The sequence below is a fragment of the Falco biarmicus genome, chromosome 3 (genome assembly GCF_023638135.1).
Source record: "Falco biarmicus isolate bFalBia1 chromosome 3, bFalBia1.pri, whole genome shotgun sequence".
Classification (NCBI taxonomy): domain Eukaryota; kingdom Metazoa; phylum Chordata; class Aves; order Falconiformes; family Falconidae; genus Falco; species Falco biarmicus.
The window spans coordinates 110,762,828-110,786,709 of NC_079290.1; the positions used below are offsets into that span (position 1 = coordinate 110,762,828).

General features: G+C 44.5%; 1 protein-coding gene across 3 annotated transcripts in view; it reads right to left on the reverse strand.

Moving 5' to 3' along the window:
* Positions 1 to 23,882, reverse strand: part of CAPZB (capping actin protein of muscle Z-line subunit beta) — a 63,788-nt gene that overhangs the window by 2,419 nt on the left and 37,487 nt on the right. For all 3 annotated transcript variants that reach the window (XM_056333841.1, XM_056333840.1, XM_056333842.1), the window contains 4 exons: positions 11,380 to 11,521; positions 10,738 to 10,854; positions 2,760 to 2,825; positions 1,094 to 1,170 (listed from right to left, as the gene is read on the reverse strand). In XM_056333841.1, coding sequence (XP_056189816.1) covers positions 1,094 to 1,170; positions 2,760 to 2,825; positions 10,738 to 10,854; positions 11,380 to 11,521 — 402 coding nt within the window. The remainder of the gene's footprint in view (positions 1 to 1,093; positions 1,171 to 2,759; positions 2,826 to 10,737; positions 10,855 to 11,379; positions 11,522 to 23,882) is intronic.

The following is a 23,882-nucleotide window of genomic DNA, read 5'->3' on the forward strand; positions in this document are numbered from 1 at the left end:
AGATGCTCCGAGTGTTACCGGTTCCAAGCCGGTCACCTCACCGACGCACCGAGTACCGTGACTCAAACGGAGCAATGGGGAGACACAGGGAACAGATTCAATTACAAAAGCTTAAGGCAACGTTCACAGGGAAAAAGACTCTATTACATATTTCCTTTTAACGTTAATAAGTGCTTCCTGGCTAAAGCCCTGCACACCACAAACGAAAACAGAGGCCTGTTATGAAAGCTGGGGTTTGGGGAAAAAAAGCCCCGAACAGCTGCTTTGGTCGACTCCCTCTGCCTGTGCCATTAAGGCAGCAGCACAAATATTTAATTAGCGCCATTATTCCATCCTCTTCCACATTTCAGTGTGCGAGAGCGCAGCAGTGCGCTGATTTGCACCATTTGTTTGTTCTCCGTTAGCTCCCTGCGCGAGGGGGCTGTCTGCAGTTTAACAAAAAATGACTTCGCACCACGGTTCCCTGCTTTCCCCCACGAGCCCGAGAACTACCTGCTCGGGATCTCCAGGGGGAATCCTGCCGGGAACGAGCAGGATTCCCACGAGGGGTTGGAAGCACAGCGCTGTTTCCCTCCCGACTGGCACCGGGGCTTTACTCGCTCAGCCTGTTCCAGTTCACGGTATTTTGACCAGCGGCGTTTAGAGAAAGGCAGAATTTAAAACAAAATCCGAACGCCGCAAACCATTAATGTCGTGACTTAATTCTGGGACCAACTGACTGTTTATAAAAGTAGCAGAAAGAGAGGGCAGAATTCAAGTACAACTCCCAGGACTGTGAAGAATAGAACTCCTAACTAAATATAATTCTGAAATACAAGTGTTGCTAATTGGGCTGTTTTCTTCCTGATGGGGGAACGAGGGATTAAAACGTCGCTTCGCATTTCTATAGTTACAAGGTAGAAGCGTTCCCTGAACTCCACACAACAAATCCCGCTTCCAAAGCACGGTGTGAGGTGAACAGTTGGGGACGTGCAAAGACACAACGCAGGGAAGGGGCCTTCCGGCAAACAAAAGCAGCTCAGCGCTGGGGACAGTCCCACAGACACCGCGGGGGAGCGCGGGGGGGTCCGACATCGGCTGGAGAGCCCCTTACCTCAGCCCATTAACGATGTCCTTTGTTTTACCAAAATAGATCTCGTTCAGTGTACTTCTGATTTTGTTTTCCATGTCCTGGAAGAAAGAACAGTAAGAAAGCAGAGCTTCAGTCACAACAGCTGCTGCCGGGATCGCTGCGCTTACGCCCTTCCGCACATCGTTACGTGTTCACCTTGGCGTACAACCCTCGCCACGGCACGGTTCCACCCGGTGTGTTCCTACTATTTAAATCCTCACAGCAGGCTGGCGGACCCTCTCTCTGCTTTTATCAAAGGAACGAAGGCTCAGCTCTACTCCAGTCCTCTCCTCCCCGTTAACGGCCCTAGGCTGCAGCTTTCCGGACCACAAGAGGGCAGTTTCTGCCCAGCTATCGGTTTCCTGGGAAAAGGAAAACGTATTTCACCCCAACCTTCGCCTGTCACTTCCCCGAGTGGCAAGTCAGTCACTTCACGCAACCAGCGGGTCAATCGCTTTGCGCTTACGGGTTACTGCGAATTTTTCAGCTGGCAATGCGTTCGTTAAAGCTGCACGGCAAACAGTTTTGAGAAAGACCTTGTAAAGCAGCAGTGTTTTTCATTAGGTCATTTTCACTCAAGCCAAAAACTTAGAAAAGAAAAAAAAAGTACCTGCCTTTCTTTTATTTCCCACTTCCTTTAAAAAACGCATTAGTCTATAAACCACATCCCCAGGCGCCACATCCACGCATCTTTTAAGCGCCCCGGGGGTGGTGACCCCCCCAGCTCCCTGACAGCTGGTCCCAGCGCTTGACAGCCCTTTCGGTGAAGATGTTTTTCCTAATGCCCAACCTGACCCTCCCCTGGTGCAAGCTGAGGCCGTTCCCTCTTGTCCTGTCGCTTGTCACCTGGGAGCAGAGCCCGACCCCCCCTCGCTACCCGCTCCCGTCAGGCAGCTGCAGGGAGCGAGAGGGTCCCCCTGAGCCCCCTTCTCTGCAGGCTGAACCCCCCCAGCTCCCCACCGGACTTGGCAGCGCCGGGTTAACGGTTGGACACGATGCTCTTAAAGGTCTTTTCCAACCTCAGTGGTTCTGTGACTGTAGCTGAGAATTCCTTCCTCTCTTGTCAAAGCAGCTGCAAAGATCAAGGGAATCCAGAACACCGTCATCCAGGCGGGCGCCATGGAGCCGCAAAGCACAGCACCAGAGCCCCCCCGAGCGGCCCACGCCATCGCACCCGTCCCTCCGCGTGCTGAGCACGTGGCTGACAACTGCTACAAAATCCAACACTAAACCCACCTCCAGCGGATTTAATAAACACCTGATACACCCTGAACTCTCAGCGAAAGGGACTGTTCTGTATAACGCAACCTGACATAATTCTGCCCCAAAGCAACTGTAGAAGCAAACACAGGGGCAAGAAATTGTTAATGAGTTCAGGGAAAGGACTACTTAATTTACAGGGAGGTGACTGCTGTAACGAGCAGGAGACAAAGCGCAGACTGGTGGGGTTTGTATCTACAAACGACTGGCAGTCGTGCTAGGAGGAGTATTGAGCCATCAGCACTGAGCAGCATTTACACAACTAGACTCCGTACAATACTAGTAACTTGTTCGTAAAGACAAAAGCAACACAAGTCTTTGCTACGGGACCAATACAGGCACGAGAACCTGCAGCAGGCTCACGCTGCGGTGGCTGCACGGCACTTACCTCTACCAAGCGTCCGATATTGGCTATGTGCGGAGAGGAGTCACTCACAGTCTCATCTTTCTCCATCTAGAAAGGAAAGACACGTGTCCATTGGTAACACGCAAATCTGAAAGCAGACGCACGGCAGCTTTCCTGACCAAAGGAGGGATGGAAGAAGCGTGTCTCAAAACCCTCCCATAAACACTCCTTCAACATGCAAAGAGATCAGTAACGTCCTGAGAAATTCCCAGAACGTGACAAAGGCTCACACGCTGATAACAGAAATGGAGTGTAATAAAAACCATGAATCAAACTAAATCCCTGCTGTAGATCCCCGGTGTAGACAGGCACTACAAACTTGTTGTTCCCTACCTACTACAGGGCTGCAGGAGATCTACAATAGCGAACATCTAACACAGGCAGCACAGCATGGGGATATGAAAACAAGGCTGTTGTTGATGAGACGCACACAAGGATGGTGCTGTCAGCTGAACAGCTGTGAACTATCCCTGCAAAAACTGCTGGTCCTTTTAATCTTCGTCTCAAACGCTACTTCCGACCACACGTGGGGTGCGTTTTCCATTCTCCAGATCGCCTGTTAAACGACACCTTCGGCATTATTTACTCTCCAGCAGCGAGGGAAGGTGCAGGCAATGCAAAACCCGCAACTACCTGCAAGACTGGTGATGATTTGAACTACTGCAACAACACAGAAAGAGAAATTTGGCAGTTCGTAGTTCGTTGTTCTTTTTCGACCAAAAGGCTGAACCAACATTTACTGAACTACCAGGGGGAAGGACGTACAAAGCCATTACGTATGGGGGGAAAGCAGCAGACTGCCTTTTGCTGTAGAAATTGAGAGTTGGAAGAGTGTGGTACCTGGAGAGGAGACAGGTAGCCAAACCAGGTGAGATATCCATAGACTAGAAGCTGGGAGCTGGCACCGCAGGATGCAATACTCGCTTTGTTCCGTCTGGCTCTGCCCCACAGAACGTCCACCCAGAGGCCACAGCCATTGGTGGTCTGCGCCACGGATAAGACTACGTTCCCCAGTTCTCGAGATGAAAATTCTGGCTAGTCGCAGACAAGCTGCTGAACAACGAACATCAGTCCCAGGAACCTCAACTGATACAAGATGTGCTGAGATGGCATGAAAACAAAACTGGGAGAAAAATGTAGTGGGAAGGACTGTCTTCAAAGGGTTTTACTAATCCCACTGAATTCTCTTATCCATCTGTTCATATCCCTCCCTCAGGGTAGAGTTTAAAAATCTGGGCCAGCTACAGGTTTCTTCTAATAAGCCAAGTCCCTAACAGGCTTGGGAAAGCATGTAATTTAGTTGGAAGCCCGAAGGCGAAAGATAACCTAGAAGAGGGGGAGAAAGAGAACAAGGACATTTAATTTTTTCCTTCAGATTGCAGTCAGATTGTTTACATGTAATGGAGACGCGCTGCCTGGAGAACAGATCCAGTTGCAGTACAGGGAGAATATAAATCTGAACCACGCAAACACACATATACATGTTACTATCAGCAAATTGACCAAATCTGGGGCAGCCGGGGAGCTGGCAGCAGGTCTGTTACTTCCACAGGCTCCCTGCTGCGTCTCCTCCACACCTGGCCAGGCCCAGCTCATTGGTAAGCAGCAGAATCTGAAAATAGAATTATTTTTTTGCAAAACGTATATTATTACATCTCCATAAAAACTGCTGCCAGAAGGAAAACATTTATGTGCTAGAGAAGCCCAGATGTTACGAGAGAGGCTGTTTTAATGGAGTTCGGAGTCAGCAGCCATGTTCCACACACAGCAGCGTTGTCGGGAGTTTTAAAAGGTTCCTTCCAGAGGCTGTTACTGCAGGGTCCGAAGCAGAAAGGCTATAGCTGCTTAAATCAAGGGGTTCATTTGCTTTGAGGGGAAATTCCACTCTAAGTCGACGTTAACAAGCAGCTCATCTTCCCACTGTCACTCCCCATCTGCCGCCGAGCTCAGCCAAAAACCTAGCGCTCCAGAAGGAGCCAAGTCCGACCTACAGGGCCCAGTCGCTCCTCTCCCGCTCGAGATACGCTGCTTGGCTTCCGTGCCTCATTTCCCCAGCCATCTGCTGCAAGTCTGACTCAGAGGGGAACTCGCTTTGGGGTATATTAAGCTCTCGATGGCTGGCTGGTCACTTCGGATGTTTCCTGCATGGAACAGAGCAGCTGTTTGGGCTTTCTGTAAACTTAATTTGGAGGAAGAGTTAATACGAAGAGAGAAATATAAGTTGGATAAACACTTGGGCTCATCATGAAGGCATCTAAAAATACTAGAAAGGTAAGAAGGAAACTCATCCACCATTTTGCTCCGAAGAACTGACAACAACACCCACAGCTGCTCTGGCCACGGAGCGACATGAAAATCTCTTTAATGAAACACAGACCGATGCGAGCCAAAGGCTCCCAAGCCACAGGCAGTGGGCAGGCTTAAGTCTCCAGGTGGAAAATACACGGAATTATTTGGAGATCAGTGAGGCAAAATTTAGCCTCTCTCTCTCTCCCCAACGCTTATTTCAAACTGTAACTAGATAAATGAAGGTTGTGAGCTCCATGGAGCTTGCAGCTTTGTAGGAATCAGCTGAGAACTTGCCTCACCCTTTTATGGCCTTTGTATTTACTCTACCCAGCGTAACCAAAGGTATCCCATATCCTTTACCAAACTGCACATTCGAAACCACGAGCAAACCCGGGGATGCTACATCAAGGCTACGTGCCGCTGGTCCTTACACGCTCAGCTTTTCTACTCTCTTCTTTCTAACACCAGCTATTACGTAACTGAACCACTGTAAAATCCGTATCTTCCTGTGAAGCAGAAATCATTTCCCAGACAATCAGCGTTCAGTACATCTCTGCCATCCTCTGCACCCTAAAATACCCCTCGGTTAGCAATTAAAGGGCCAGCACCTCCAGGAAACGGGACGATTGCTGAGGGGGAGCTCGAGGATCGCCACCGCTACAACCTGAAGATCACTCCGGTGATAAAACACTCCCCAATGCCCCGCTTTACGTTCCAACATCTGGAAGTCGGTGGGATAGGCCTTTACATGAAAGCTCAACTTGATGGAAATATACGACTCTCCTAATTGCAGAGCACAAGCCTCGGAGGATTTACCTATTATGATAAATGGCAGAATGTCTCTGCTGGTGTTTTATTGAGCAGTAATATATCACAGGGTACATCTTCCTGAACGCAGGGGGAGCTCAGTTTGCAACAGACCAGCCTTCATCCAGCTCTGCAAAACCTTCCACCTTCGCTAGGGAGTATTTCAAGTATGAAAATCAACACCCATCTGTGCAGCTTTAATCTGAAATCCCAGGTTTCGCTTCACCTACAACTTTATATCCTCCCCTTCCCACACCTCTGTATGTAAATAAACTACAGGTTTTGAGCCAACTTTTTTTCTGCAAACTTGCACTTCCTCACAATGTTCATCCTGGCTTAGGAAGCAGACACAGGTTCTTTGTGCGCACCAAGATCTCAGAAAGGCACCTGTTAGTCTTGCTTTTAAGGAGGGGGCTCCAGAAATCTGTCCAACAAAGTGCAGTTTTGACTATTTGCCAGAAATCGGGAAGGCTACATCTACTTTGCATAAAATGTAACAGGATCACGCAGCTGCTCTTACCTTAAATAAAAGTGCAGCCTAATGAAACCTCAAAATTCAGCCAAAGCAATACAGCGCCATGGCAAACGACACAAGTGATTCCAATGTACACAGAGAGGACGGGACCCGAATGTCTGTCAGAGAGAAAATCATCTGCCAAGCATCTGGCTTGAATCAGGAGGGGGGTGGGAGTTACCTGCAGTCACTGGAGAATGTGCAAGGTAATTGAAAAGCTGCTGGCATTTTTCATTTCCCTGCAAGCGTTGCCCTCTTTGTGGTAAACTGAAGGCAGCGTGTCCTGTCCTTTCCTCTCAGACGTGCAGCACTTCAGCCTGCGGCCCCCAGTCAGGGCAGCCGGCACATAACACTCCAATCGCTCCTTCCCTGCCCGAATTCCAGCCTCAGAGCCTGTCCTGACTGCAGCCTGCCAGCGACGGACGTGAGCTGCGAGTTACCTCCTCCATCCTCTGGCCCGTGGCGCTTCAGCTCCCAGCTCTCGAGTTGCATCCAGGCTCGTCTCCAGGACGGGCTGCCTGGAGGAGCACCCTTGCCTAGGCAAGTGTAAAACCAGAAGTTCTCTATCTGACACTGCACGCCTCTTGGGGGAGGAAAAAAAGAAGAAACCCAGCTTTCTCCTTCCAGTTCCACCAAAAAGTTCTTCTGTAACGTCCTCTGGAGTCAAAACAGACGGCTACACACGCTGTGTCAGTGTTTACGTATAACACCACATACTGCTGAAGGTTCGAACAAAACCTTCACTAGGCCAGAAGATGAGTGCTCTCCCACACAAAAGGACTGCCTCGACAACCATCTAACGAGGTAGCCAGGATGAGGATGTCATTACAGCTTTAATACTCCCAAAGTTTTCAGACCAAAATTACGGTCTATGGATCCTACGTGCGTGGAGCTGGCTAAGGCCTTCTCCCATCCTCTCGTGATAAGCATATACATCCACATAGAAAACTCAGCTATGCATACGCACAAATTATGTAAGAACTATATCTCACAATACGTATGGCTTTGTGTTGCATACTTCTGTGTGCATATACACACGTTTCTCTGTTGGATCAGGACAGAATCTGAAAACCTACATTTAAAAAAAAAAAACCACACCCAAAATCCAAAACTCTGTTCAGAACACATCATGTGACATTTTATTTGAATTAGTCTCTGACTTCAGTTCGTTTAAAGAAACTCCTGTAATTGAACTGATAAAGCAAAAGCCTGAAGTTCTCATTTGCAAAAACCACCAGGTAAAGTAAATTAAAGTTACACAAAGGAGGTTTTCAGCTTCCCAAAACAGGTCGAGTTCTTCATCTACCACATCTCTCCCTCTATTTTCCTTATTCTGTCTGCTCAAAACCATAAAATGCTCGTACAGTTACTTTTGGAAACAAAAGCAGAGACAACTCGGGTTGTAGCACATGAAAAACTGCACTGGGAAAGCCACGGAGAAGCAGCAGTTCAATGAATCGGAAGAGCTACGTCAATTCTCACTGCATGACACCAAAGCAGACGTAGGCCAGGGACATGACCTCTAAGCAAGAGCTACCCTGAACCCACCTTCACACGGCCCCAAGCCAGGTGTAAAAATAGCCAAATTTTTACACGGCGCCTTAGAGGGAAAAAATTATTCTCAGAAATTCAGCACAACATTTAGGAACAGCCCAAGTGGGAGCCTTGTAGTAACAAGGGTCTGGGGATGTTCAAGAAACGCAAAGACAAGTTTTTCCAAGTAAGTCTTGACAAAGGCAACAAACCCCGCAACGTTCGTGTCTGATGCAGGGCAACAATATTTCACCAACAGGAGACGACAGCAGAGAACGGCTATTTCTAGACTCTTACTTGCAGATCCAAGCTCCGCTCCACCATGCTGCCCAGTCACAGAACAAACAGCATTGCTTGACTGCTCGCACCGAGCGTAATCCACAGACATTAGGAAGGGGAATTACTGAACAAGTGTTTCCATATGAAGCTGCGAACGCTCCCCACAGCATTTCAATGTGAGACATGCCCAGCTCTTCACCGCTGCCAGAGGTGGTGAATTAGGAGGCATGACATTAGCTGTTCCTTTGCGCCTGCTCCTGGCCACCAAGTTAATCATTCCAGTCATCACTCGAAAAATACCCGATTTGCAGCTACAAGGCAAAACCGGTTTCAAAGTAATGGCTCTCAGCAGACTTCTCTTTCAAGGCACTGAAAGGTTCTCTCTGCCATCACTTTATAAGCCAGGATATTACAAAGCTTGTGAACACTTCAAAAGCTTCCACTGAAACACAAGGACATCTGCTATTCACATTTTAGGATCAAAGGTGCTCAAGTAGCTTAAATGTTGAGTTGACCAAAACCATGTACCATTCACCATGGACAAAACTATTTCAAAATTATGGTTAGGACATCAGATCACTGATATCATCGAGGTAAAACTGTAACCTACCGTTCGAGAGATAGCTAAAACCTACTTTTGGTGCCTAAGTTTGCTGCAGACTGTATAAAAAGCCTACCAAAAAGTAAAAATAAAACCTGCTGTCCTGAGGTGATGTGGCAAACTGGATTGACAGCAAAGGAAAAGCCTTGTGCTCGGGCATTTAGTCCAGCTACAGCTAAATAAATGGCTGAGGACAAACAGCTCCTCCTCACAGGGCATACCTCAAGGCAACATGAAGATTTTCGTTTTCTGCCGTGGATTCGGACGAAGCCTGTCCCGTTAAGCCTACTATGGCATCTGCAAACAGAAAATCTCCAGCCCAAAGCTAAATTCTGAAACTCAAGTTTCCATTGTTTGTGCAGAAGCAGTGCATCATTACCCCAGTGGCTTTTTTATGGTTACTTACATTGGAAGCAGGCCCCTGCTTTAATGCATCACATATGAATTAAATGATCTGCTGTTAAAATGATGACAGAAGCATGAATCTCCCACTAAAGCTTAGAGAATGAAAGTCAAACTAAACAAGGCCTAGCAGTTCAGGCCAAGGTGTACTGAGGACACCCATCCTCAACAGGCTCTTGTTTTCCTTGGCACGGCTCTCACGCACCACAAGGCCATGGCCAGAGTTAAGCCCTTGGCCTCCACTTCACAGCTATGATTTAAAGTATTAGCAAGGCCTGTGATTAAATATTTGTCCGGGTCACCATAACTCGGGTGTAATTACTGCAAAAATTTTAAAAAAGTATGCAGTGCTCAAAACTGTCTCCAGATGCCTTTCCCCCCCCGCACCGCTTTTCCATCAGCTTCTTCTGTAAATCGACAACATGGAAAAAAAAAAATCACCTAGGTCTAGGGCAAGCTTCTGCGACTGCAAGACTAACACCGCTTCAGTTCCTCTCTGCAATCACAGACCCTTCTTTCCTTCGCCTGGCTCAAACCTGTACAAAACCACGGACTGTTTAACAGAGTCTGCATTGTCCTTTGTATCGAAAGCAACAGTCTGCCCTGGGAAGTCTCATAAAGGAGTTGTAGCTACTGCCAGTCTCTCTAGTCACTCACGACCATACAACACGCCTCCTGTCCTCCAGAGTTTATTACTCTGCTCGACTCACCGATTTCCACAGTCCAGATCTTAAGCAACCGCAATTCATCAGCGGCATGAAGCAGGGAGACAGCAACCTTTGGCAGGTGGGCACCTTCACCCCGTGGAGGCAAGGCCGGCAGATCCTGCCTGCCAGAGACTGAGAGCAGCCCGGCCCAAACAGCCAGCAGTCTGGCACATTCCTTGCAAAAAACAGCTCTCAAGAGGGAGTCTAAGTAATTAACACCAGCACAGAAATCCCCAAAGTTTAGAAGATTTTTTTTTTTTTTAAAAGAGATTTCTTAAATTGGTGTTTTGGTACTGCAGGAGGAATATACTAAAGAATAGGAAAAGATAAGTGATGTCTTCAAGAACAGCAGAGCCCTACAGTCAATGCAGAACACAGGTTTGTTCACAGTGGCCAAGCTGGCTTTTTAAAGAGACACATAACAAAAGAGGTCACCTTGTATTTTTAGAATCCTATTGGAATCTTCCAGTAAGAAAGTGAGCAAATCTTACAGATAAAAGTATCTGGGTAATACATATGGAAGCATGAAGATTTAGGAATACCGAAAGACAAACCAAGACTTAAAAGCAAGTCTGAACTCCTACTGCATGTTTTATATTTTTAATTGAAAGCTCTACTGCCATCAAGCCAAGTTCAAGGGGCTTCCTGGCAATTACACACTTACGCATTAACTGTTTCACTGGGCTGCATACGCAGCAGGAGAATAGATGTTTATACAACACCTCACAAAATCAACTTTTTGTGCCTGACTGGGGCTACTGGGTATATAAATAAGGAAAGGCATGCCTCGGGTCTGCAGCATACGCTTGTGGCAATATACAGACATACCTGTCTGGTAAGGCTCCCTCCAAGGTTCATGGTACCAGAACCAGTTTTATTAGTCTGCAGCCACAGCATCACTGTGGAGGTCAGCTTGTAATGAGCAGTGCGACCACTGGATTTCTCCTAGAAGTGGAAGGATAACAAAAAGGGGTAGAGAGAAAAGGTTAAAATCCCGCCAAAACCCAAACGGTGGCTGGCCCAGAAGATTCCACAAGCAACAGGACAGATACGTATAACTCCACTCACACGGCACAATCCGGTTCTTAAAAGCCATTTTAAGTGTGCTCATTCCCCTAATTTTCCAAAGCAAATCTAGTTAGAGCAATTTAACCTCTTTTTACCTTGTTTTTATTACCTAATTAGTGATATTTATCTGTAGACCTTTACATTAAAAAAAAAAATAATCTCAGGATCACATGCACAGAAAGCAACATACTTTCAATTCTTCTGGGATTCTTTTTGATTACAGCCCTGACTTATCTCTATCCAAATTGCTTCAGGGAATTCTCAAAAATTAACAGGGGAAAGAAGTTTACAGCCCCTAACACAATATTGCATTGTTCAGTGGAACACCTGTGCTCGTTAATTGTCTGGAATTAACTGGGTTTTGTTTTCACTTGGGTATATCAGCTGCCCCAGAGGCTGTACCTGAACCTCCACCACGTGGATGGAATCCCAGCATCCCTTAATCTTCTTTGATCCATCTCCAGCTTTCTTAATGAGGATCACCCCGGCAAAACCATGATCCAGATCCCAGAGGTAGACAGAGGAGACTCCACCTTCAAAATACCTGCAGGACGCAATCCAATATGCATGTTAAAAGTAAGCAGGATCCAAGCCAGAGTCAGATAGCAATAATAATCTTAAATAAGCAGAATCTCTATATCCTAGCAAAGATATTTTTTTTCTTTTAAGGTGGCACACTCTCACCAGTTAACATACCTAGAAACACAGCAGTTTAAATCATTTTACAATACAAAGACTTTTAATTACAAAAAAATTTGTACATTTCTCTAAAGGAGAATAAAAGTCTAGGGAGAAACAGAGCTAGTTACAGATTTCTACAGTACTTGAGCAAACAATTCCTCTGATTCCAATTAACTGTAACAGCTGGTAAAAGCACAAGCTACAAAGCAGGCTGAGCGCAAGGCTTTATTTTACAGTTTGCCCCCCCCCCCCCCCCCCTTTTGCTATTGGGAAAGTCTGGAAGATCTTTACAACAAAGTCTGCTAATTAAGACAAAAGGGAACAAGACGCTTTACGCTGCTGTCTCAAAAGTTTGCGTGAAGCTTATTGATTTATTACAAATCGGGCTGAATGGAAACCAAGGTTCTTAGAAACGAAGGGATGCTGTTGAGGTTTACGTGTTATTCTATTGTATACCGTAACTGAGCCTAGAAAGTAAGCCAGACCACCTAAATCTCAGGTTGCTGGCAGCAAAAAACACTCGCCTAGAAATACTAATAAAACAATGACATCTGCAGAACCCCACACGTTCTTTGTAACACCAGGCCTACACTCCTTGTGTGCCAGATGGAAGACACACTTTAAAAGAATGGTAAGCAACCCAACAGTGTACGAAGAAAGATGCACAAGATGCAGTTTTGGATTCTAGAACACCAAAACTGTGACCCCCACAGCTTTTTACCAACAATTCCCATTCTTAAGTTACCGAAGAGCCATTAGGAGTATTGAGCTAAAGGGAATACTCTTTCATGGCGCAGAACTCTTAGACCTCAGCAACGAACTCACACTGCACAGAATCACCATCTCCTGCAAAGAGCTAAGGAAAGGAGGAGATGCCACTTCAGCTGAGCCACAAGATCAATGACACAAAATTTTACTCATTGGACACTTTTTTTTTCCTGCTCTGAGCACGTACTGCTGTTCTGCAAGTACATACATAAAGCAGACAAAACACCTGAGAATTCATTGTCTGGAGCAGAGCAGAAGCTCATCATCCAAAGACAGGAGGAGCTGCTCTGCCTGACAGTTCCCAGCAGCTAAGCTGAGGAGTCACACAGGTTAAACTGTTCTACGTTCCTGCCTCTTACTGTCACGACCGAGACGATCCCATCGATCTGCAAGTGACTGCATGTTTCTCCTCTTCTGCAAGAAAGGAAAGTCTCACTCATCACCAACATGAAACGTTTGTTGCACCCTCCCACCTGCACGCTCCCCTCCTCTCTAACCACAAGCCTAGCAGTCGTTAATGGCACATAAGATTTGATTTACTGTGCATTTTGGACTTTATTTACAAGTCAGAGAAAAGATATTGGGAAGTTAATGCAAACAACACAGGTAACCTTCAACATAGTCTGTGCACTTACAGACCAGTCCAGTATGTTTTTTCAGGAAGGCAGAGTCACCAAAACAGCCCCAATTCTTTTTAATCGCATGCATCCAAGTCTGTAGCAAAACCAATGTTGACCCCAGGATGGGTATATGACTTCACATTAACTCACAACATAATTTTCTTTTTAATGGGTGGCTACTGCTACTCATCACCAAGCTTAGCCTGGGCACATAACAAACATACACACCACTGTCCTATCATATTTGTCAAGCCACTGATAATATACCATTAAAAAAGGAAAGCCCGTTGCTCCACAGGCATGCTAAAGCCAGACTTCCAGCAGGCAATTTAAACCTAACAAACCAACAAACACCTTTTTTATATCCCCTGGGGAATTCACAAATGGATTTGGGTTAACGCAGTTAATGGGAATTTCAGTCCCGCAGCGAAGCTCGGTTCCAATCTAAGCGACCTCTCCTTTGACAAAACTGCAGCGTGAATCAAAGGCCAGAGAGCAGAAGCTATTGTCCCTTTCCAGACCACGTTTGCTTAAAAAAAATATTCATATATAGAATAAGTGAATTCACTCAAAATGAACTGGCAGCCGCTGAGAATATTACAGTGTGTACAGTTAGTTTCCCCATTACCCACTTTATGAGCTTGCTATGAGCATGAAACATTAATTAAGAGAAGGACCGAAACAAGGTTTTTGGAAATTTATTCTTACCTACTGTACTTTGATCCTAATGACATGAAACAGGAAAAAAATAATTTTTATGTGGTTCACCTTTATGAGATTTTACATAAAGGCTTTTGTGGGTATTTTAAGAATGTGCTAAAATGTTGTCTGAAACCACATAAAACCATCTGAAGAACCTCCCGCCAGAACTAACAGTGCACACATGGAAACGCTTTAACTTGCCTTTGTATATTTAATGAATCAAATATAGTATTAATATTGTTTTAAATACCAACATGCTATTTCAATAAAGTTGCTTTGCCATAGCCAGATCCAGTATCTTGAGACCCAAACAACAATGCCAGCGACCGAACCATTATGAATCCAAGGCACGCCGGGATATATATTAGCCAAAGCCTCCTCTCTGTGCTTCAGCAATATATAATCGCTTCGAAAATCCACTCCTCCCCTTCATGGGGAGAAAATTTATATAATTGATTACTACATTAGACTTCCCCTTTCCTCACGCAGCAACTAAAATGCACCAAAGTGGGATTTCTGAAGACTGGCTAAACCCAAGAAAGTCGTGTTTGGAGAGGGGAACATTCCTTGAAAGCTGTTTTCTTCAAGAAAAATAAAGAAGTGCTACAGGTTAATTGGCTGCTACATAATAGAAAACGGGATGACAGACAGATTGGTAGGAATTTAAATCTTACATTCATGAACTTGGATTTGCTGCAAGAAAGCTGGGCTACCTCCAAGAAACCCCTTCACCACAGATTAAAAAGCAGCACTTATTAAAATCCAAGCAGGAGAGGTAACCAGCTTGGAAAAGGTTCCTGAAGGGATAAGCTGGTATCTTCGCTGTTAAAGACACGGGCGGGCAAAGCAGAGCACAGGCCCATCAGTCACAGGCTGCAGTTGCAGCAGAACACCTTGAAAGCACAACACAGCTCCTGGGTCAAACAATTTTCTTGGACCGGCTGTTCTGGATACCCCTGCTCATGCTACGTTATCCTCCCATGCAGAAGCGCTCATACAAGGCAATCCATCTTCTTTAGAAGCTTGAGTCCTCTCCCACAGCACCCAAGGCCCTGTACAAAGAAATCTGCAGATGCTTCTGACATGCACAAGAGGTCTGAAGTGGGAGGAAAAGTCTGATTCCTTCCGGGGTACCGCAGAAACATCCCCAAGGATAAACCATTTTCAAAGGTCAGCAATTCAAAGCAAAACCATCTCTCCTCTTCTGCTCAGGGACACGCATCTCTCCAGGATGCACTCCGGGGTTTACCTACAGACAAGTTTCTTATCGAAAAATGAAAAAAACAGTCATATGGTTGTCATGTCCCTTTATTAACAACCAAAATGCTGCCAAATGGTATCACAGCAGCACAGAAGAGTTTGGGTTGGAAGGGACCTTGAAAGACCATCTAGTCCAAACGATACCCCTGTCCTCTCTGAGGACAGCCAGTGTTCTTACATCTCTGGTAAAATCTTTTTATAAAGTTAACCAGGAAGGTGACTAAAAGGTGTAGGGCCCAACATAATCATTAATTCTCTTTACAAAATTCAGAATAGCATTTCACTCAAAATCAATTACAGTTTTAATGTCATGATCAAACACTTAAGTTTTATATCCGTTACTCATCAACCACAGAACTCCTGGAAAAAGCTGTTTTATACAAAAAATGTCACACTTAAGGCTGACCTACTTTACAAATGTAAGAATAAAAGAAAATATTTAAGCTAAAAGTGATCCAAAGCTTTATGAAGTGTTTGAAGTCTAAGCGGGTGGAGACGCAGGATGGAAACTTGTTTAAGGAACTCGAGCTGTATCCATGAAATAGAGACACTGTGGCCAGAACAAAGCCATAACTTCAAGAGGGATGTGATCGGGGAGGAAATCCCCCAGCTTCCAGCATAGACCTCAAGAAAGAAGGACAGATTAATCACTTTGGTTTACCACTAAAGGACAGATCAGAAAAGGACCAGTAACTTTCCTGATAGCATTCTACTTCTTAACAAGCCTTGCAAATGAATGCTGGACCCTAGACGGAGAAAATGAGTTTCCACCGCACTGCAACACAAACAAACCATGACTTTCAATTACACTTCAGAACCAAATCACTCATCCATAAAAACACTTGCGTATTTTCCAGTAAGTAACCGAGAGCCAGAAACAAAAACCCACCCAGTGTCTCTGGCTTATGGCTCTTGCAGCACTAAGCCACAAAACCCTTGTGCCAAAGCACCAGTACCTGGAACCCCCAGACTGGCTATGCAAACCTTCAAAAGAGTTGCACAGTATTTTGAGCTGGCTCATTTAAAGCAGCAAAATATATTTTCTTCCCCCTCCCAGGTTTCATAGCCATTTCTTCCAGCTACAGAAGTTCAGCACAGGAAGAGAAATGTCTCCATCTATTTAGATCAACAGACTTCCAAGAAACATGTCATCTAAAAAACCTACCCCCAAAGGAAAATATCGAGCATTCAGCTACAAATGTTTTTACAAGAGTGACAATGACTTAAAAGTCACAGTCTGAGAAGCCAGTGTCTAACAGCAACCCCAAAACATTACCTAAAATACCAGGTGAGGAAACAGGCATTTCAACCATTATTAAAACAGATGGCTGTAACGGCAAATGACTTTGGCACAATTTTCACCGAGTCCTTCCCCTGTGATTGCACCCCATCACCTCAGACCAGCACATAAACAGCAACAGAAATATGAAGGAAGTGGCAAGTTCAGCACCCCACCCTCTGCCAACCCCAAAACCTTGCTAAGGTGTTCATTCCAATCACCTGCAATCTATAGCTATAGTGAAGGGGGGGGAAGCCTTCAGGGCAACACCAAGAGATCTGAAGTGTCACCAAATTTTGTTGCCTGCATCCTCCATCCAGCTTTCTAGTAACGAGGCTCACAAGCCTGCTCTCTAATAAAAAGGGCAGGTTGGTACCAGGAACTAACCAGGATATAACACTTCTCCCACTGGCCTAAGTACAGATGATTTACAACTCCTCTCTCCCTCCTTCTTTGGTCCCAGGAGGGCAACCATGTAACACTTTCACAATGTTAGCTAAATACTTAAAATGAAGAAGTTAAAATGTTTGTGTATACAGACCAGCTGTTTTTCACCGCAGTTTATGAATTCAGCCCAAAGTATGCTTGTGGACTCTGTACAGGTATTTTACAGAAATTCTTTCCAGCATACACAGGTGCAAAAATCCCTCGAGCAAACATACCAATCTAGTTAGGTATGTGTAACTTCAATGCCAGTTGTACTTAAAAGCACACATCTGGACCATGGTGGGATGACTCAAACTGCGAAGCAGAGCTGTGAAGTGCAAGAACTCCGTAAGGAGCAAAAACAGTATCCAAACAATGGGATCCTGAAGGCTAAAAAAACCTCCCAGAGCCTCCCATTTTGTGCCTTCTAGTACTTCTTTTAAAATAAATAAATAAAACCACCACAAAACATGTATTGCTCACATTTTCCTTACCATCCGATTGCTCTTGGCAGATGGAAACTAATGACTAAATCCCCTTTGAGAAGTCACCTGGAAACAGTTCCATTAGCCACCTAATAAGCAAGACAATGGGTCACTTTGTAACATGTCCAAACCTGTAACCGGTTCATTAACTACCAGGAAGCGCCGACTGCTTACAAATCTTTCACCCGTACCCATCCGCTGGACCAGCGTGCTCTGCAGAGACAGCCCACTGCTTCAGCCACCGACAGTCTGACACATTTTAGGTTCTGCCAGCTATAATTCAAATATGGGTAGGAGGGGAGAAGACAGCAACAGAAGTCTTCCGTGTCATGTATCGGGTTTGCCAAAGTCTGTGCAGACTACAGATTTCACGTGATGTACTTCTTTGAACAGGCAATATCTGACATGCTACAAGATGGCTATTAAGTAACTCTGTCTTCAATTTTCCACCATTAAAACACCACAGATTTGTGAGGGCAAAAGGTAAAAATCTCTGTAAGTGCAAGCACAGCCATGTACTACTATTAAGAGATACTCAGTCTGAAAATTTCAGATTACAATAAACCAACACTTTAAAATCTAGTCTCACTCCATTTTTGAAAGCATGTAAGTAATTTCTTACTAGGGATTGCAAGCCTTCAGAGAGCGGTGTTTGAGGACAGTGCTGCATCATCAGTGCTGACCTCCTAATACAAGCTTTCCCTCTCCAGCGTTCACTTTTATGTAATCACAGAGAACCGTGGGAACCCAAGGGAAAAACTCCTCCTCCGCCAAATATCTCAGATTCAGAAGATAAGAATGTAGTCCGTACAGAACTGCTCCAAAATGAAGCACCCAAAGAAGAAAATAAAAATCAGATGAAAAGCAACTAATCTAGTTTTCACAGCATGACAGTATGCTTAATTTTTTCCCCTCTAAGTTTGCTCTAATCTGTGTATTATATATCAGCAACTTCAATATTGATTCTGGTTTGAGTTTTGAGCTGCCCATGGGGACTCCCAACGCTGCTCTGTTTACTCTTACATCTAAACAATTTCCTTGGGAAAACATCATGGTTGTAATTTTAAAAGCACACGAACATTAAAGCAGCGAGCATCTTGGCAGTTTAGGTCTGTCTTATGAGACTTCATCTTGTACTTATCAGTCTAACCCGGAGGCAAGAATCTCACAGATGACATAATCCTGATGTCACACCCTATTGTGCAAAACCCTCGCCAGCAGTGAGATGGAAAGTCAGGTTTCCTTAGTGCTACGATGCATAACAAATGCATCTGGATTCAATCTGCAGGGCCCTTGCTGCGAAAACCACAGTAACCATCATGCCCAAGAGAAAGCCATCACAAAGGGCTAGTAACCATTAATGAGGAACAGTGAGCTAATGGCAATAAAGTCACTTCAAAGCTTTCCATGGGTTCTGAGTTTAGGCAAACTAGGTTTACATCTAAACATAGACAGAATGCTTTATATAAAGAGCTCACAGCTGCCTAATCACTTTGTGAGTTGAAAGTGGCACTGCAGGCTACAGGAATCGAAGCTCAGCGCCTGCTCCCCCGTGCACACCTACAGGCACGAGCAGCGGCAGGCTGTGCTAAAACCAAAAACGCTCATTATGCCTCTTACATCTGGTGCTCTCCTTTTATTTACTTGGTGGAATCGGCGCTGTTCCCCGCACAATATAAATCAAATTCGGTCAGGCAGATAAATAGAGCAGTTGCTACAAACCTTGCGAGAAGTTCAAAATCGGAGAGGAATGAACTCCGCCGAGAGGATCGTGTGGTCTATCAGACCAGGTAAACAAACATACAAAGGCAGGGGAGGAGAAATGAGATGACAATCTACAGCAGCACTCTGAAAGGATTAAAGTCTAAGGTCAGCCCTAATAGAGGGTTGCCATTTTTTCTTATCAAGCCAAGCGGGCAAAAGGCCAGTATCGGAGGTGGTTCATGCACAGAATCCAAAATAAATTAAGAAAACCGGTAAGAACAGCTATCAAGGGGAAAGCTATCCAGCAGCTTACAGGACATCTGAGCATACTCGATAGCAGAGATGATGGTGCAGAGTTCAATGCCAACAAGCCACAGGGTCAAAACAAGACAACCCGCAAGTTCAGTAAATCAAGCTCTTCAATGAGATTAAACACACTAATAACAACAAAAAAAATTAATAAAAAGTCAGCCCTGAGCACTCTAAAAACTGACGGGTAAGCTTGCCTGTCACTGGGACTCTGCTGCTGCCCCTGACCAGCAGCACCTTCAAGCTCTCTAGCAAAAGGCTCCCAAATCTGCGCATTCCTGAAGGGCCACACGTACAGGCAGCCACTGTAGCCTTTCATCTTCGAGCTGAAAACAGAAAGGTGACAGACGTTCAGGTTTGGTACTTTCTATACCGCAAAGAGCATGACATATGCTTGGCTGGCAGGGGTGCCATCCTCAGCACTGCTAACACCATCAAACATTTGAGTGACTAACTCCATTCTGGACCGGATTCCAAAACAAAATTCAATAATAAAAGGATTACACACAACAAAGACATTTTAGAGGTCAATCCTCTCCCAGACCTCCTTCCGCTCCTACCAAATTCCTTGTCCAGAGCACTAACATAATAAATTGAAAATGGATCAACATCAAAACACAGATAGAAGCAGAAGTTCAAAAGGCTTCATTGCTCACACTGTTGAGGGAACTCAAAACCTTAATCAGTAGAAACATTTTCAGGAGCAGAATGATTAAGATGAGCATTTTTTTCTTTCCTTTTCTTTTAAAGGTTGTTAAAAATCAAAAGCACCATTAAATCCAACTTAACCCAAGAAACAAAGAAGTAAGAAATAGCTTTCTAAATGTATGTCAGCTTACTAAACCAGTCCAAAGTTGCCAAAACTCATCTTGTTTGTAGAAATATTCAGATCAGCAGCATCCTTCCCCAGGGAGGTCTATTTAATCACTTCAGAAATTATTTCTTCCAGACAACAAAGCGCAATTAGATTACTTAATTAAAGCACTGATTATCTCCAACGCAAAACAACAGAACACAGCATCTAAAATAGATAGATTTAACCAGATGCCCTGCTCCTCATTATGCTTTGATTTCAATCAATCGCACACACACGTCAAGCAAAGGGCAATACATTACAACCATGTGTTTGAAGAAATTATCTTCACAATATTGGAAGCGGAGAGCCAAGGCTCTAACTGAATGGTGTAAGATATTAGACTTCCATCTGGGAATAATAACCTACTGAACAAAAACATACCACGGCATTAGCTTCAGGCAGTGTCTGAGTTAAACCTGGCAGCAGGAGATCAAAATGAAACAGTTGTTTTTTGGGAAAGTGACATGCATTTTGGTAAAACAGATAACCAAGAAATATGCTTGTTGTTTAACTTAGATAACAGACAGGGACTTAAAACCCAGTACAATTCCTCTTTAACCCAAAAAGATGTGAACATGCCTCCAGAAATAAAAGGTGGGCAACTCTGAAGATACTTAAAGGTAGCATGCATTAAAACAGACACTGGCAGGGAACAACTCAGCACTGGTGTAAGAGGCACTGAGGATCCAACAAAGTTGTTCTTCTCGAGCTTTCACAATTTGAAACAACTCCATGCAATATTACAAGACTCCTCCAAGCTTGTTTGCACGCTACGGTCATTCAGTGTGCTGGCCAATAAGCTTTTTGGGACAAAACTAGTCACCAGTGAGGAAATCCAAATGGATTATTTCACGCAAATTGTTAACAAATGCGTAACAGGCTGCTGCTATCAAAACACCCACGATAGCAGGTGCCAACCCCTTGGGAAACAGCAAATACGTGCCAATGAGTCACTAAACGTAGGTGGATACTTACCACACCTGATTAAAACAGAAATCTAAAAAGGAACGGTATGTGGGCCAAATGGGACTGCCACAAGGAAAAACTGAAACTATCTGAAGTCCTGGGAGACACCCAAGATGAACCCTGCGAGGTATTATCACCTTACTGTGCATAAAGGTAAAACGGGAGATAATCCAGAGGAAGCTGGGACCATATGCTGAGAGCAGAGTGGGAATAGCACATATTCTCACAAGCACTTCTTTTTCTATAGGAAGGAGACGTCTTCCTCTTCCACACCCCACCAGAACGACCAGTATAAGATGTATTTCAAAACTGGGGAATGAAGCGAGCACTGTGCAGAGCAACACCTCAGAGATCGGCGTTTGCAAGGTATTAAGATAACACAACATCTTTCTGCGATGGGCAGTCCACACCGGCCAGATGACTGCGAGCACAAGATCCAGCAGTTTAGCCCAGCATGGCTGGAAACAAAGCCACAAACTGCTTTGAAAAAGCTAGCAGAAACCCTCATTATAGGCCTAAAATGTCTAACAGCCCAGGAAATTCAAGCACACTGGGGCCCGGTGTTCTCTGTGAATGACTGCTTACATAAGATTATTTTTGTATTAACTGTTACCTCTCTACCATAAAACACAGCATAGCTGTGGTTAAGAGGTGCAGTTCAAAAACATTCTCGAGAGGGACAGAACAGCCGCTTAAGGGACCGCTGTATGAGAACCTGTTGTGTCAGATCTGAGGTTTCTCTCTCCACACCATTTTCATCCCCTTTCATAACCTGCATTTCTGCAACGCAAGCTGAAAGCCTAACAGTGCAACAGCCACTGTGCTTAAATTTGCAATTTTTTAAGAAAAAGAGTTTGTAATGTGAAGTATCAATTAGCTTGGTGTCACCCAAGAACGGGCTGTTTGGACAGACGAACCCATCAGAGTGAACAGAGACAACAGAAGTCTCTGCAGGTCAATTCAAAAAAGTTTTTTGGCCACTGCCTACGAAAGGAACACCGTTACTGGAAGGTGGACCTGTCATAAATCTTCCCATATAACAGAAACCCTAATTTCCACAAAAGATACAGCACTGAAGATGCCAGCACACTACTTTTTTGATTAATACAACAATGCTTTCAAATGAGCCTGAAATATTTCACAACGCTGGAAAAACTCTGTTGCCACTGCCTCTGGGATTTGAAACACCACTGATAACTTTGTCCTGGAACCGATGCATCATGCACTCCTTTCCCAGCGCTGCAAACTGCCAAACCAGAAGGCCACTGACACCTTTAATTGCCATCACATGGCTCGGTCCTACTTCTGGCTTTACAGTGGGTACACAGTATTAGTTTCCAGCTCCAGCAGACCATGGAAATTACATCATTGCAATTGCCATCTTGTTCCCACTACAACCTTCCCCACACTTCAGACTCCCACATGGCCTCAGCAGCTGCTACGCGGGTAATTGTTACAGCCATTCCCAACCTGATCTGTTGGCAAGACCAGCAAGCAGCAGCGTGAAAAGTTGATGCTTGTTACCCCCACCTCATTTCCCCCCACGGCTCCAATCTCCAAGTAAAAATTAAGCTTCTGATGTCAAAATACAAAACCCAATTGTCTTATTAAGGAAACTGCAGAGTCCATCTACTAGAACAAAAGCATGTTTCTATCCAATCCTCTGTTGTAGGTAAAATACAAATCATTTCCAATTTCAAGCATGAGGAACCTTTCAAATGGTCTGGTTAAGTTTCTCTAACTTTGCAAATTCTTTCCAAAAATGCCACAATTTTTTTTACACCGCTCAGCAAAACGTAAGCCACCCTTCTCCTCTTTTTCTGACACATTTCTGAGATCATAACATGCATCAAAGCATACTGTGCTGACAGATGCGCTTATCTAGTCTGACTACACTGCGACTCATAATGCCTCTGTCATTTCTGGCTGATGACATGAGAATGAAGTCTTTGTGAGAAACCCCTCCCGTATCCCCTCTAACAATGTATCGCCTATAAAACTTGGACTGACAAACTGAAAGATGAAATTTTATACAATCTCGCCTTTTACTTCCATACAATATATTAAGACTACTGTTGTACCACACGCTGAACAGGGTTCAGCAGATTCACCCAAGTCTGAGTAATCTGCACCGTGCTTTTCTTCCAGCCAACAAAACCTTTTTAAAGAAGTTATTGTACCCAGCCATGAGTTCATGGTCACTTGATCAGAAACGGATTTTAAAAGACAACCTTGGTTGCATAAACCTACTCATTTTCATCTGAGTGTATTACAAATCCTATTGGTCCCAGTCTGTTCTGCACCTGGGGAGTAACTGCAAACCTCTTTGCTGCAAATGCAAAGTTCCTTTCTTCCAGTAAGTTCAGATACCAACCGCTCCTTACAAGACAAGCTCTGTATCTATGAAAATAGTACATGAAAATGAGTAAAAATCTGATACCTGTAACAAAAATGTGATGATTACACCTTTGGACAGGCTACATTTACATCAACCCACATCTTAAAATAAGTAGAAAATCAAGCAAGAAAAGTACCTTTTAACCTGCTTTTGTTAGCATTGTAGTAGTACAGTGACGCACAGTGAACTACCTCTAAGGATGTGTTTTATCTCTATTTTTGAGCAATGTGAAGAAGCAAGTTTCTTCACCTTCTTCATGGCCACTAGGCACCTCCAGTAAGAGAGCATCCCGTTACTGAAGAAAGCAGTACATTCCTTTTTTTTTTTTTTTGCAACCCACGCTTGATTTTTACATTTTGCATTACTATTTCCATCCCATCACTGCTTAGGACACCACAACCTATAAAGACAACAGCTAAATCCCATCACATCTCAAGCCCTTGGACGCAAT